The 14,962-nt window shown below is 36.4% G+C and overlaps 1 protein-coding gene across 2 annotated transcripts in view; it reads right to left on the reverse strand.

The window, feature by feature from the left end:
* The window catches only part of POLR3A (RNA polymerase III subunit A), a 35,579-nt gene that overhangs the window by 16,946 nt on the left and 3,671 nt on the right, over positions 1 to 14,962 (reverse strand). For both annotated transcript variants that reach the window (XM_075758627.1, XM_075758628.1), the window contains exons 6-19: positions 14,109 to 14,348; positions 13,716 to 13,878; positions 13,382 to 13,518; positions 12,724 to 12,827; positions 11,882 to 12,023; positions 11,583 to 11,723; positions 10,264 to 10,333; positions 9,444 to 9,571; positions 8,015 to 8,153; positions 5,845 to 6,009; positions 5,383 to 5,555; positions 4,072 to 4,183; positions 2,838 to 2,956; positions 1,309 to 1,446 (exon numbers count right to left, since the gene is read on the reverse strand). In XM_075758627.1, the coding sequence (XP_075614742.1) occupies positions 1,309 to 1,446; positions 2,838 to 2,956; positions 4,072 to 4,183; positions 5,383 to 5,555; positions 5,845 to 6,009; positions 8,015 to 8,153; positions 9,444 to 9,571; positions 10,264 to 10,333; positions 11,583 to 11,723; positions 11,882 to 12,023; positions 12,724 to 12,827; positions 13,382 to 13,518; positions 13,716 to 13,878; positions 14,109 to 14,348 (1,971 nt within the window). The remainder of the gene's footprint in view (positions 1 to 1,308; positions 1,447 to 2,837; positions 2,957 to 4,071; positions 4,184 to 5,382; positions 5,556 to 5,844; positions 6,010 to 8,014; positions 8,154 to 9,443; positions 9,572 to 10,263; positions 10,334 to 11,582; positions 11,724 to 11,881; positions 12,024 to 12,723; positions 12,828 to 13,381; positions 13,519 to 13,715; positions 13,879 to 14,108; positions 14,349 to 14,962) is intronic.

Raw genomic sequence — 14,962 nt, forward strand, 5'->3', positions numbered from 1 at the left:
TAAGAAACATAATGCTAAGATGCAACAGTCTATCACAATCTGAGAAATATGTTGCTGTGGATTTTTTTGGCAGAACATTAATATTCTTACACTCAGGTTTATTTCTCAAGGAATACAACAGTTTTCATGTATGGAAGCAAAACTAGTCAACGATTATTTTTGCCGACAAAAACCAAAGAGCTCAACTGTCACAGCCAGTAGGTGCTATTTTTCTAACAGCATTAGCTACTTCTCCTACATTAATATATTGTATTGGGAAATCCCTTTACTACCATCTTCCTTCCTCCACCTCCCTAAAGAAGGCATGCTATGAAGCATCAGTAGTTAAAAACATTTTTACTTGAAAGATAGACTTCATTGCTCTATGAAAGTAACTTAGCTCTGTAAAGAATATAAATTAGTAATTTTTTTTCTGAGGAAAAAGATAAGATGAAATAAAAGTTAAGGGTTTTTTCTTTTTCTTTTTTTTAAATTCCAAAGTCCAAGTGCTACAATGTATTCATGTAGGCTGAAAGTTCATGAAGAAAAATATTCTGCAGGTTGTTTATTATTCTTACATATATTCGTATGTACTCCCACACATCCAAACATTATTCCATTAGTTTGGGAGACAAATAGTCTAATTACTCACCACCCCAACAGGAATTTATTTCAGTCTTTGCAGAGTTATTTGCATATCTCTGAACATGTTCTCAGCCCCAAATTATCTTTTCTACTGCCTATTACACTGGGAAGAGAACTATACTTAAAATACTACTTAAGATACAGCCAAAGACACTAAGACCTTACAGAACTTGAAGTCCAAGTTCATACGGCCAAGGGGCCTGTTACCTAAAGCGGACAGATACTGAAAGGGAGCTTTAGCATATTTCTCTCATCCAGAAAGTCTTTTTTAAAATAACCTAAACCAAGGTTTTGTGTTTTCTGTTTCTCATTGATGAAACACTGTATCTGAAATGGCACTCACAACTCAAATGTGTGATAACGTATGGACAAAAATTCCATCATTCGCATGGGATTTTGGAACACATACTACATAGGAAGTAGTCCTCAATAATTCCACAGAATATATTCAGGAGTAAACAGCTTAATACAAGCATGTTACTGTAGCATTGCCTGAGATCTGGTTTATAAGCCTCAAGTCTACCGCAGCAAAGCCATGTATTGCACAGCATAAATTACTCTGTTACATTAAAAACAGACATACACCCCGTACGCACTTGTCCCCCATCCCTCCCCTCAGCATGCACATAAGAAATATCCTCCTTTTGCAAGGCTGATATCACCCCCCAGCCCCCCGAAAGTTACCTGCATATATCCAGTTTCGGCTGTCTTCACAGCTGTGTCAACCAGACCTTCTCGACCAGCCATTGTATGAAAAAAAAATTCAGTGGGTGTCAGACCAGAATAGAAGCTATTGGCAACAAAACCTTTTGCTGCTGGGAGCTACAGAGAAGAGTGGGCAAAACACGGTTAAAATGCAATGTACATTCTGTATGCATGTTACAGAAAAACAGATTTTATGTCATCTAAATTCTTTCAGACAGTTAGCCCATACATACAAACACAGAGCAATCATCCTAGCTTTGAAGTTCAATGTTTGTATTTTAGATCTGAATAAAGGCTTCAAAACCCTTGCCTATATCTTCCAAACCAATCTAATAAACTTTCTTTCCTACAAGCCTTGTCATGCTTCTAGCCATTCCTTGCAAACACTACACCAACTTCTAACACTTCAGCCTCCCTCAAAGCTGCAAAAATTGAAAGGGTATTAAGTATGTTCATTTTGCAGTATTTGCAGTGCTGAAGACTAATGAATCCAGAAAAAATACGACTGGAGGTACGCAAGTAACTAATACTGTCGAATGATTTCCATCACCTCTGAGAACAGTTCTTGCCAATATACTTTATGCAGGTATCCCTTTTAAGTCAAATAATACCAAACTGCCTCCATGATCACATGGAACAACATATAGACAAAGAGGTTCATCTTAGAAAATGACTTTTTGCAGTTATTTAACAAGTAGTGCTTTCTAAATTAGTCGAAGAGCTAGAGTTAAAATCTAACTTTCTCTAATCCACAAAGTATTTTTTCTTCTTTAATTTATTCAGGAAAGAAAAGATTGTATGTTACAGAACTCAGAAGTCGAAATTTGGACATTCAGTGACAAATCCAAGTGTAATGGCGATCATCTGACACTTAAGTTAGCTAACACACTAACAAGATTGATAGCTGGTACATAGAACCTTCTCCACTGATCATTAGAGTTCAGATAGCAGTTAAAAAAAAAATCTCCTGAATTGTATTAAGTAGTACATGAAAGTCCTTATCGCTTCGTGTAGAACAGAACTCAAAACACCAAATGCTCAGAGTAGCCCATGATATCAATCTATCCTAGTGGAAAAAGAAAAAACCCCAGACTCCAGAAAGGTTTATCTGTCATGTTTCACCTGTCTGAAGATACCAACACACACCTAGCATTTGTCCCGAAAAGTCTTAGTGCAGTGAAACAGAACACACGAGAGAAACTTTAACAAATTATTTTTAGGACTCTGAAGAGAACCAAAATGTATCATCAGACTACTTTAATTCTACTAAATTACGAAGGTCTAAGTGAGACTTAGCTGTAGAAATTCAAGCTACCTAGATATCCTATGGCCATTCACAACACTACTGTTAACTCCCAAATCACACTGAAATCATTTAACAATGACCCTATGTGATTCTTTCCTTCACCATGTCATGACAACACATCCTATCATGCATCCTTCTTAAAATGGTTTAAAGCAACTTGTTTCACTTTTCTTTACAGTGTACTGTAAACATACAGAATTACCTTAGAATGCTTCTCAAAGTGAGGTAAAGATCTGTTCTCAAATCCATCAGGCACTCGGGACCCACTGATAGCCTGTTGACCTACACAAGCAATCATCTGGGATATATTAATGAAGGATCCTGGAAAGAAAAAAAATAATCTCACTCATAAATGAGGAACATCAGTGCTCTTCTGATGAGCTGTCTTCACTTCTATGAAGATCTATTAATTAGCTTTGTAATTCGTAAAAAATGCATTTAGAATTGCAACAGTTAAAGAAACTTTTCTGTTACTTGTCCTGTAAATATCAGCATTTATGCAGAGACTGACAAATAAGTTAGACTACAGTATAATTAACAATTCCTCTTGAAATTTTTTTCTTTGGGTTATAGACATTCACACCACCACTATTTGACTACAGTTCTTCTATTATGCCGGCCTGTATTACGGATTGTGTTTTATACAACCCATGATCCTAACCTACACATGTTGCTTCAAAATTTCTTCAGTAAACATATTTTAACAATATTTTTATGAAGGGTTAAGTGTCTACCAAGATTCCTAGAACAAATTAAGTCCCAGAGAACTAAGTCAGTAACTCAGAAGTTTTATTTGCTGAACATGTTTGCAAACCATGCCTCCCTCCCACCTCAAATTACACACTTAATATAACCTCCTCCTCAGATTTTAGCTTTTCTTTATGAAATGTCACTCCGAGGCTTTCCGCAATTTATTAGAGACAGATAAATAAAGGCAAAGAGTTGAGCGATTGCTTCAAATTCTCACAGGAAACAAAGGAAAGCTCAGATAAGAATTTGAGTATAAAACAAATATTTACTACACAGGTGGTCCTTCAGAAACAAAGCAGTGAAGATGGCTGAAATATCAGTTCCAATTCTTAATATATCATTTCCAGTTGGTTTTTTTTATGTGATATAGATACCTGAAGTGAGAAATGCAACTGAAAACTCTTTTGCTGATGAATTAATTCAAGTCTTAAGAACATTTAACATTCCAACAGGATGTTTTTTTCAATTTGTACTAAAAATTTAAAGATACAAAAACTAGCACATGAGCTTGATTTTAATTAACTATACCAACCTGTACTTACTGAGAGGAGTCACTTCAAATCTATATGACATGAATTTAATACTTGCACAACTGACTGTATAAAACAAGCCCTAAAGGCAGAACACATAATTTTGAAAACAGGGATGCAGCAAACTATCTACTTGCAAAGCTTAGCTATGCCTACCTTTAGAACCACAGAGAGCCATGATAAGGGGACTGTTGCTCTTGTCCAGTTCTCGGAGACAGGCACTGCCCGCGTGATCTCTGATAACAGAGAGTTCTTTAAGGATTAAGGCCTGAAATCCAAGATTTCAGAGATTCAGCATTTGTTAAAAATACCATACACAAACAGTACTCTACCACTTGCCAGCAGTACCTTCAGGAGGCAAAGGGAATTCAAAATACAATAAAGAGAAAGAAACCTAGACCTTGCTTTGGGTAAAATGACTTTAACTTCTAACTTGTATAACTTTGCAGTTTGCTGCACAAAAAGTCTTTGTTAGGCTAAGACAGGGGTAGTCAGGGACATGACAATCTCTTTTGCCAGCAGCACCAACTTAAGCTAAACTGAGCACTGAACTAAGCTCTAAGTCTTGTTGGGCTATGTAAAAAATCACCAGCAAAAGCAAGAAAAAAAAAAAGTATTTTTGAACTGCTTTCAGAGAATAAAATACTGCTATCTCTAATTGTTAAGAACATAACAACTATATGAGAAAAACATACTATGACATACACAGGTGTCTGCAAAGAGAAAGAGTAGAAAAGATCACAAGACACTTCAGCTAGAGTGCCACTTTGAATTGGACAACCGTGGCAGTACTTCATCGTAGGGTGGGGTTTTCTAGTTGTTTTTTGTTGCTGCTGGGTTTTGCTTTTTCTTTTTTTCCTTCTACTTTTTTGAAAGCTAAAAACTAGACATTGACTAGCCAAGACAACTAACATATAAAACCATTACGGAAAATCAAAATAGTGCTCTTCAGCTGACTTAATGAAGTCCCTGTCCGTAAGCTTTTGGGCAACATTCATTGCTCTTCATCAAAATTTCTACAGAAAAAAGAATCTGGCACAACCAAAGTCCACTTAACTTTTGCCCCAATAAGGGGCAAGAAAACACTTGCACATAAACAGATCTAAACTAAAGGAATGTTTTGCTTCTTGGATTAGGTTCTTTACTGTTACTGTTCTTTATTAACTTAGCAAATATTGGTAAGTGTCATTAACCCCATTCCAATTACCTATGTAATTTTATTCTCTTGTAGGTCACCCCAATACACCCAGCCAGGAGAGAGGGGTGGAGGATCTTAGTTGTTTAGTATATAGTATACAAGCATCTAAATGTTAAACCTAGCAAGACTCAGCTAAAGTTACTTACCTAGGAACCCTATTTGCTCCTATTTTTAGGTTTCAGAAGACAGCTTTGAAGTTCACAGTTTACATAGATATATTCAGGAAGTCTGTACTCTAAATATATAATGGTTTAAATTAAAAATGTTACCTCTAGTGTCTCTTCTGCAGTACAACCAGGCTGCTGCTGTAGCTTGCCAGTGTTCAGAGCTTCAATATACTCATCACATTTCTTATAGCCAGCGTTCAGGAGCTCATACTTTGCCTTTAGCAGGCCCTGCCCAGGGGTTACATCACCAATTCCAATTGAGAAGCCACGATTAGCTATTATTAAAAAAAGCAAAAAAAACCCCCTGATAGCTCTATCTCATATAGAGAAAACAAATTAAAACCAGGAAATATTATTATTTGGAAATTTTTTTCCCTCCCATCATGTGACCATCATAAGGACTTCATAAGCACAATCAGTTGTTTCACTGTTTCTGTCAGCTTCACAACTATTTTTTTTTTTAACATAGCACATAATATTTGAAGCAAAAATCCTGCTTGATAGCTCTGTATTGCTGCTTTAAGATACTATTTCACAAGGAAACGTACTTCCCTCATTACTTACAAAGATAGACAGGAGCAAGTCTGGCTAGTCGTGACATCGCATCTGCAGCTTCTACCTGTCCCCAGTCTCTCAGCAAGATGTAGAAGATGTTGTTCTTGGATCCTGAACCTAGGGTTCCTTTGTCCATACTGCCACTCATTAACTCACTGTTCTGAATTGTGACATCTAGAAATAAAAAGGCAAAAAGAATTCATTGTTTTTCTAAAACATTACCTAGTAATTACTCTAGTAATCAGTAAAATCAGAGCTTTTAAATAAAAGCTCTACTCAGGAGAAAAACGAAACCCCAAGACATACATTTAATGTATCTGTAGGAGTGCATGAGTAAGTACTTAAGAGGAACAGCCTACAAGCTAACCTTACCAACTTAAGTTAAATTTTATTTCCCTTCCTCCTTAGAAAGCTAACTGCAGCCAATTTAAGACTTGTGAGAAACACTGTGAATAATCCTTTTTGTTAAAAATGTAAAAATAAACTTCACTTCATTAGTCAGAACAAAGTCTTCAATCAACCTTATCTGTCCAGAAATAAAGTCCTCAATCACGCAGAATAAACCAGTTATTTGTTGATTTATAAAGTTGAGCAACAAAATTTCAGAAGTGAAGTTACAGTTCTCTTATTGAAAGATTCTGATAATTAGTCCAACTCAACCACCTCTGGAGCCACAGCTTAAATTTAAAAGACACACTGGACTCAGATGTCTCCTTAATTACAAGCATATCAAAGACATCTGTCTTGCCTGTGGGCCTGTACACACTGCCTCTTTTAGATGACTTCCTTTTGCTTCATTAGGAATCTTCCATTTCAGGCACTGAATCTCCCTTATAAGCTTTAGCCTTTAAGCAACTAAAAAGAATCTTCTGTACATGAACTTCAAACATATTTTCTATGAGAGCAGTACAATATATGTTCATCCTCAACTTTATCACGCATCTTTCAAAGAACTGGCATAAGTAGATGGATCCAATTTAAATCATTTCATGCAGAATGCTGTATATGCTTGCATACTGTACTCTATGCCTAGTATTTTCAACATGAATTTAGGTAATCATCATCTTGGACCAGATATAGTAAGTGGTCTATCACTTATTATATACAATCAAAATATGATACCAGGATTTCTTGAGACTTTGGAGAATCTGCAGAGAATTTTCTGAAGAGAATTAGTGTTGCCTCAGAAATGAGGTTTTCCCAGAGAACTCAACACAGCCATGAATGAAATCCAAAAGTTTTCTGCATCTTCTGCTACTGTCAAACTCAAAACAGAAATTCTTACCATACCTCCTAAAATGAAAAGACTGTAGTGCAAAGATGATGGCCTATGTTCACAGGAATATGAACAGGATTGCTTTGTTGCCTTTCAGCCCACAGTCCTTAGAGGCTGAAAAATATTGTGCCACCATGTTTATAACCAACTTCACAACCACAGAGCGGTCCTATCTTCTAAAGAAATCGTTCGAAGTCTGCTGTAGACTCGATTTGAGTCCTAATTGTCCTTTCTCACATCAACATTGCATGACAAAATTACTATAAAGCAATGGTTCCTCCCTGGGTTCCTTAACTCGCACTTCTGAGCAGCAAGGAGCCAAGCTAATCCTGCCTGCTCAAGTTCTTTTCCAGCTGTTACCACGTGAATGTTAAATTAACAATAAGCAAAGCCTTGCTCATCTCCTACAGCCTCTTCAACCCTGCTGCTTTGTATTCCATCTGCAACTCTGACTTCTCTAACTTGAAGGATACAGATGGTTTGGTATCCTAGGGATTCCTATCTTCCCTACATACCCTAAGTCCTTTCACTGTTTGACTTCTAATCTCTGTATCACTACTCCACTTAATATCTCAAATTTTTCCATCTGCCCTCTGCACAATCATTTGCTAAGCTTCTTGCTTTTATCTCTCTCTCACCTTCAAATACTATGCTATTATCACGACAAGCCTAGCATCATACAAAAGAAATTTTATTACAAGAAAACACCCAAGTCTTTTCTTTGGCTTTCGGCATGACTTCAACTTTTGAGAAAACTGCATCATTTTATTTTTCATTTCAAGAATACTTATGTGAAGTACTGCTTTAACTCCTACAGTGAGCTCAACAGGAACAAACTCAGCCAAACAACAGCTACAGTTTCTTCGAAGTCTTCCAAAACACAGCTTTGGAAGTGTCACTCACAAGAATCGTTGTGACACAGGTCTTCCCCTTTGCCGCAATACTGTTTGCCCTTCGTTCGTAGATTGGCTTTTACAGGACAATCATCACTGGGTTTGAGAATGAGGCTGAAAACCTGTTTTCCTGTCCAGAGTGTTACAGGCTTAGAGAAACAAAAGGACAAGAATTAGAGTTTAAGCTACAAGTACAATAAAAGAAGCAGCAAGAATTTAATTGGAAGATTGTTTTCTATACAGAATCTTTCTATACTAAACTATACTTGTAGAAGTGCATAGTGGCATTCCTTTGAATAGGCAAGTATTATGCACTATTATAGAAATGAAAACACTAACTGCTGAATGGTTATCCTTTACATGTATGTGCATGCATTTAGAGAAACATGCTCTATTGGTCCCTCTTACTGTCATGTTTCCCTTTATGATTAGGAAAAAAAAAATAAAAAAAATATGCTGCTGTAATTTCATTTCCCAAAGAGGTTGCAGCATTTATAATTCCTACTTTATATAGTGTCTTTGGTTTACATTTTTAGGATATTAAAAATTCATATAACAGTACTACTCATTGGTATTTCAATTTCACTTTCTGAATTTCTCTAATATTACATGTATTGTTTTGAAATTAAAGGATATAAAGAGATGTAAACACTAATACTTAGTATCAACTCTCTTCAAACAATACTGTTTGCCATAAATACAAAACTAATCAAATACAGACACTCTTAAAAGTATGTGAATGAAGGGTTAACAGACCCTAATCTAATAAATAATACTACAGCTCTCTTCAAAGTTTGTGACAAATACACAAATACTCTGCCCTTCATAATAAATATTTTGTGTACATGATGTAACAACAACAGAAAAACCCCAACCCTCAAACAAAAAAAAAAAAAAAAATTCACATAGCACTCACTCTCTTTAATCTTTAACACATTGCCAGGTTAACAACTAAAGCATATTTCCCAGGTTTAACATCTCCTAAATTTGGGAGACTGAAACCTAGAACCGTTGAGCATTTCAGGACATTACTTAAAGGCACGCAAGGAATAACACAGTTTCTCCAATTAGCCCTGTATTAGTCTGCACAGCCAGTAACAGTGAGGTTATGAAGAATGATGTATCTTCAACTGATCATCAATAGCCAAGTGGTCTGTCTCACAGTAGACAAAAGTAGCACAGCTGTGTTTGAACCTTGAAGAAACCCTGCGTCTGGACTGCACTATACAAGGCTTCCTCTGTTCAGCATCAGGAACCTTCAAACAACTCCTGAAGAGTTTTGACGCTGAAATCTGATTCTTGCACTTTAAAAACACAAAATCTCATACAAAGCTAATGTCAGAGAAAACAAGAACTGTCTCTGTTGACATCATCACCATGGGTCAAGAACACACAACAGAGAAAGTCTTAGTAACATTAAAAACAATAGTTTGACACACCTTCAGAATTGCTGGAGGTGGAAGACGAACTTTAATCTTTTCATCCTTACCAACCAGGATAGAAGCAATAATTTGACAGGCTTTGGCTCGATCAAAAAAGGTATCTTTTAATGTAAGAAGATAAGCACCTAGAAAGTAAAAAACTATTAATGTGACAGACTAAAATGAGATTAACTTTAAAAGCTACTGCATATTCCATATCAATTTCATTCTAATACTAGTTACCTACCTAGTATACAAAATGACATTAGACAGCTTCAGTTGTAAATCCTTCCCAGAAAATTTTAATTGGCCCACAGATTTCTAAAAATTAAAACCAGTGCATTTCTATAATCTATTCTCCCTCTCAGACTCTACCCCATAGGTAAAAATAAGGCCTTGACATTCATTTTTGTACACTTCCTTCCTTATATCCATCGGACATTTCCCAAAGAATTAAGGAAACTTGAAGGTACTTACTGTAAGTTAAAACTAATTTTTGACTAATCAATTCAACTCCTCTACCATAATTGTAAGCCGTTTACATTGTCTACGTAACATATACAAAGATCCCTAACATTCATTATTTCTGCTGGAGAAACACTGCAAAACATACACAAAAGGTAATAACTGCATCTACAAAAGCAGATAGCATCAGAAGAGATTCTGAGGATATCATTATATTTCAGACTAGCAATGGCCTTACTTTCTTAACATCACTTTGACTTGTGAAAGGAGAAATTTGTTAATGAATATAGGGAAATTCTGGAAAAGAGGGAAGCGATTCTGAATGAACAACTGTTAAATCACACAGCTTTATAATAAGCTTATATATAAACACCTGTGAGGAAATCCTGAATAGCAGCAATGAGTGGTTCTCCATTTCTCGGTGTTACCAAGTTTGCTTTAGTCTGTATAATACAGGAAACAAACAAACAAAAAATACGCATTTGAAAACATTAATATTTCATTTGTTATTCTGAAGGAAACTTACCATTTAAGACAGTTATTTTAGCGAAAATGGTAAAAGCTTATTCTACAAAGTACAGCTGTCTTCAAAAAGACGGAAAAAATAAACTAGAAGTTTCAGTTCACTACAGTCCACGCAAATCTATTAACAGTTAAGGAATAATGCGAGAATAGTTACTGGAAATTGGATATTCTGTTTCCAAAGCAGAAGTTGCAATCAACTTGATATGCTTGGTAGGTTACTGTGCAAACAGGACAGGGAAAGGACGACAAGCTATCTTTGAGAATCTGAGAAGGGACAAAAGAGGTTATGCTCACTACAGGGAGCTAGTGAAATATTGCAAGTTGTGCGGTCCCTACTGATACATAATCATCAAGCTAGCCACTTCGACTAGCCCCATCTTCTTATGCCATACTCAGACGACTGCTCCAGTTAATCACCTCCACCTAGGCAGCACAATTTTGCGTTGCCCACACAAACCTGAATCACACACTTTTGGGACGTGAGGGGGGAATTTTCCTTTTAAGCTCCCAAATCAGTTTGGCAAGTCAATAGATGCTGCAGCCAACAGTTGTGTTGGTACATCTGAAATAGCAGTGGCATTCAGTCACCCTAAAGGAGCAACATACTGGAAAATCCTCTAGATTGTTGCTACTGACTCTACTTTCACATCACACATCAATGCCTGGAACCATCAGATCCCTCTTTACCTACCCTCCCTTCTCCCTTTCTTCCCCTGCCCTAAGAGCCTACTGTCTCCTGCCTTTTTTGGTAAACTGCCTTCTCCTGTACAAGCACACTATTGCTGCCTCATTTCCAATTGGTCCTACCACTTGCCATTGCTGGGCTGTCAGACTGAAAGCAAAGTATGTATCGGCTTGTTAACAAAGCCACCTTATTTTGGTAGGAATCACTAAGGACAGTTAGGCAGAAAACACACTAATGACATTTAATTACTTAAGCCCACTGATTTTTTCACGGATGCTAAATACAAGTCTGTTAGATTACCACTACGTAACAGTCCCAATTTATTCTAAATTTCCTTTTGCAGAGTTTTCAGGCAGCTGCACCATCTCACATTATCCATACTCAGGAATTCTGATACTTCAGATTTCACATGTAAGTTAAGATATACAGGGCTCAGCCCATCTGTCACCAGCAAAATCCCAACCTCAACATTATGTACATACCCCCATCAAAACAAGTGCTTCTGCTTTTGCTTCTTCTGTCTGAGGAAGGTGAAGGTTCATCTCATCTCCATCAAAGTCTGCATTGTATGGTGTACACACACATTCATTAAACCTGAATGTCCTATGAGGTTTTACTCTAGCCTGCAAAAAAACCCAACAACAAAAAACCAAGAAGAGTGATGCACCTGCAGTCAAGCATGATAAAAAATGAGACGATATGCCCGAAAAACACCAGCAAAGGTAAACCACCTAGTGGTCAGGGATGCACTACCTGTATTTTAGGCTGTGTGCACACTTACAATGTGAGCCATGATGCTCAGCTTATGAAGAGAGGGTTGTCGATTGAACAGGACTATGTCACCATCTATAAGATGTCGCTCCACAATATCACCAAACTTCAGCTCCTGGGCCATCTTTTCTCGGTTTCCATACTTCAAAAACCTTATAGTAACACATTACAATGGAGTCAGAAGAAAAAGTCAGAAAGATATAAAGACAATTGAAAATAAACTCTGTCCTTATAATGCAAGTTTTTCCATTAAATGTTGGAGTATTTGTATTACAATAATTAGAAGACAAAACTGGTGTGGATTAAACATCATTAAACATCAGCCCTGTTGCTATTTTAAATAATGAATGTATTTGTGGCATTAGTTAACAAAGCTACAGTTATCAGTAAAACAAGTAAGAAAAAAATATATTTATAAAACCAAAGAACTTGCTTCAATTGTATCAAGGACTATAGGGAGTTTCATTCATACTATAACTTCTTACTACCTATAAACTGACTGTATATAAGCTCTCCCATGAAAACAGCCATTTTGTGGCTATTTTTATTTAAGTCGGTATTCTGAATAAGAGAAACTCAGTCACAAAAAAACCCCAAAACAAACAAAAAACAAACAAAACATCTAATTGCAGTTCACTATCATTAGTATGTATACTTAAGTTTAAATCCAACCGATTATCTAAAAAGAAATTGTACACTAAACCTGAGGAGACAACGACTTCTGTTACTGTGCTTTACAAATGATTCTAAAACCAGATTTTAATCCCTGTAGGTATAACTGTTTCCACACAGTACGAAGAACAAGTTGATGGGGAGAGATAAAAAGTGAATCATTACAGATAAGCATGATACCTTTTCATCTGTGTGTGCCTTTGCTGTATGAAGTTGGCTCCAGGATGAACATCAGGACCGTTACGCACAAGTTTCCTCATAAAATTAATATTTGCTTTGTTCACCTGTTGCATAAAGACTTCAATCAGAAACAAATGAAACACACATTTCAGGACCTCTTGTTTTTGCTGGTGGCTTTTGCCTTTTCAAGTTCTAGACTCAACTGACAATCCCCCCTCACAGCCTCGAGCTGCTGAAGGGAACAGGCAGGAGGGAATAGAGAAAAAAAAATGTAAGCCAATGTTAGAGCAGGACATCGGAGTAAAATGAAATTAAAAATCGGGGAAGTAACTTCAGAAGTAAAAATACCCAACCACTCCTCAGATAAACCAACAGACACATGAAGCTATGTATGAGTTCAGAAAATAACAAGTAAAAAACTCTTCTCTTTTGATATGTTGCTCCTTACACCATATGCCTTCGCAGTATTTGCATCTATCTGATAGTACAACCTTCATTTACCAGCAGCAATGGAAACAGCAAAGTGTCACTGAATGACATTTCAAACATCAAAATAATACATTCGTTCCCTTTTATAGTAAGGTTATAGAGAAGGACAATGCTGATCGTTGTTTTTAAAAAAAGGGCATACAAAAGGTTTTGGTTCTACACTACTTACCTTTTCAGGAAAGGTTAGTATTTTAGCAACATGAACAGGCACTGCTACTTCATCTATTCTTAAGTTAGGATCAGGTGAAATGACTGTTCTGCCAGAGAAATCCACTCGCTTTCCAGACAGATTGCCTCTAAACCGACCTAACAAAAATAAGCAAGTGAAAACTTTTTTGTAAAAAAAGTCAAGTTCGAAGTGTTATCTGTTAAGAAGGCACATTCAAAAAAATCTTTCGAAGTACATCACTGATGCACAACACAATAGTAGCAGAGAGACGCTTTTGAATAGCAAATATTTGTGGCTTAATAAAAAAAAGAAACTGAAAACTTTCTAGACAAACCTTGCTTTCCCTTAAGTCTCTGAACAAAACCTCTGGTCCATTTTTTAGGTGCCATGTTGAGAGGAATTCCCGAGAGCTCACTGTTAATGTACAGGGCACACTGCAGTTGAAGAAAGTCCCAGTCTTCCATAATCATCTGTGTTTTGGCTCCTGATATCCTATGCTAAATAAAATAAGTCATCCAGTTCAGAAAATAAACATAACAACACATATTAAACTAGCATAGGTTTTTCTGATATGAATACAATTCTTCTTTTGAAAATAAAGTTAAAAATCTTGATACATTGGAACGAAAAAGGTGAGATAGCAATATGCATCATGATATAAAGTTATAGCATAAGGCTATTCACAAGAGAACCCAGCAAAACATTTCCACCTTGAAGGACGACTCACCTTTTTTATCACATCGTTAAGGAAAATTATCTCTGTCAGTTTCATTGTTAAATCATCTTCATTGGTGCCAGACTTCAAGTCACTCACCACAGAGGGTCTGATACACAGTGGAGGCACCAGGAGTCGCGTGAGGATCAAATCTGAAGGTTTGCCTGCTTCTGGGTTCATTAGAAGCAGAGGGATATCTTCTGCTGGGATTCTTTTGAAGAGGTTCAATACTACCAAAGGATTTAAGTTTTCCTACAAAATCCATTGGAGAGAGAGAACAAGCCATCATGTAACAGTTTCAACGCTTGTCCCCTCTCTTCATTTACTGGTTGTTCAAAACTAAAGTATTTAAAAGAGACAAATAGATAATAACTACTAATACAAATAAAACTATGTTTTACTCTGAACAGATGCCTTTAGCATCTCAATTACTAACTTGCTATTTTCTTTCTTTTTCTCCTTATACAGTGTTTACTTCTCATTGTGTTACTCTCTTTAAACAGTTAACTGAGAGTATTTCATAGTTACTTGTCAAAGCAACTCAATAAACCTCTTAAAACAAACTTCCAGTACATTGTAATCATTTTCTTAGTAGGAACTAACATCAATTATAGTACTTTCTAGACTTTTTTAAAAAAACCAAAACAAACCACAAGTCATTTCTCTCTTCTTAGTACAGCTACTGCTGCAGTACAAGAAACTCCAAATATTCGTTACTTTTTCTGTCTAAATATGTACCCCAGAATCTTCCCAACTTTCAAAGAGCAGAAGGAAACAAAGTGAAGCAGAAAGACACAAGGTCAGACAATTAAGTCTCCTTTCTCCTTCTCAACATTTTCTGAAGAAAAAAAAAAATACTGTGCATT

This window comes from Balearica regulorum, chromosome 7 (genome assembly GCF_011004875.1).
Source record: "Balearica regulorum gibbericeps isolate bBalReg1 chromosome 7, bBalReg1.pri, whole genome shotgun sequence".
NCBI lineage: Eukaryota > Metazoa > Chordata > Aves > Gruiformes > Gruidae > Balearica > Balearica regulorum.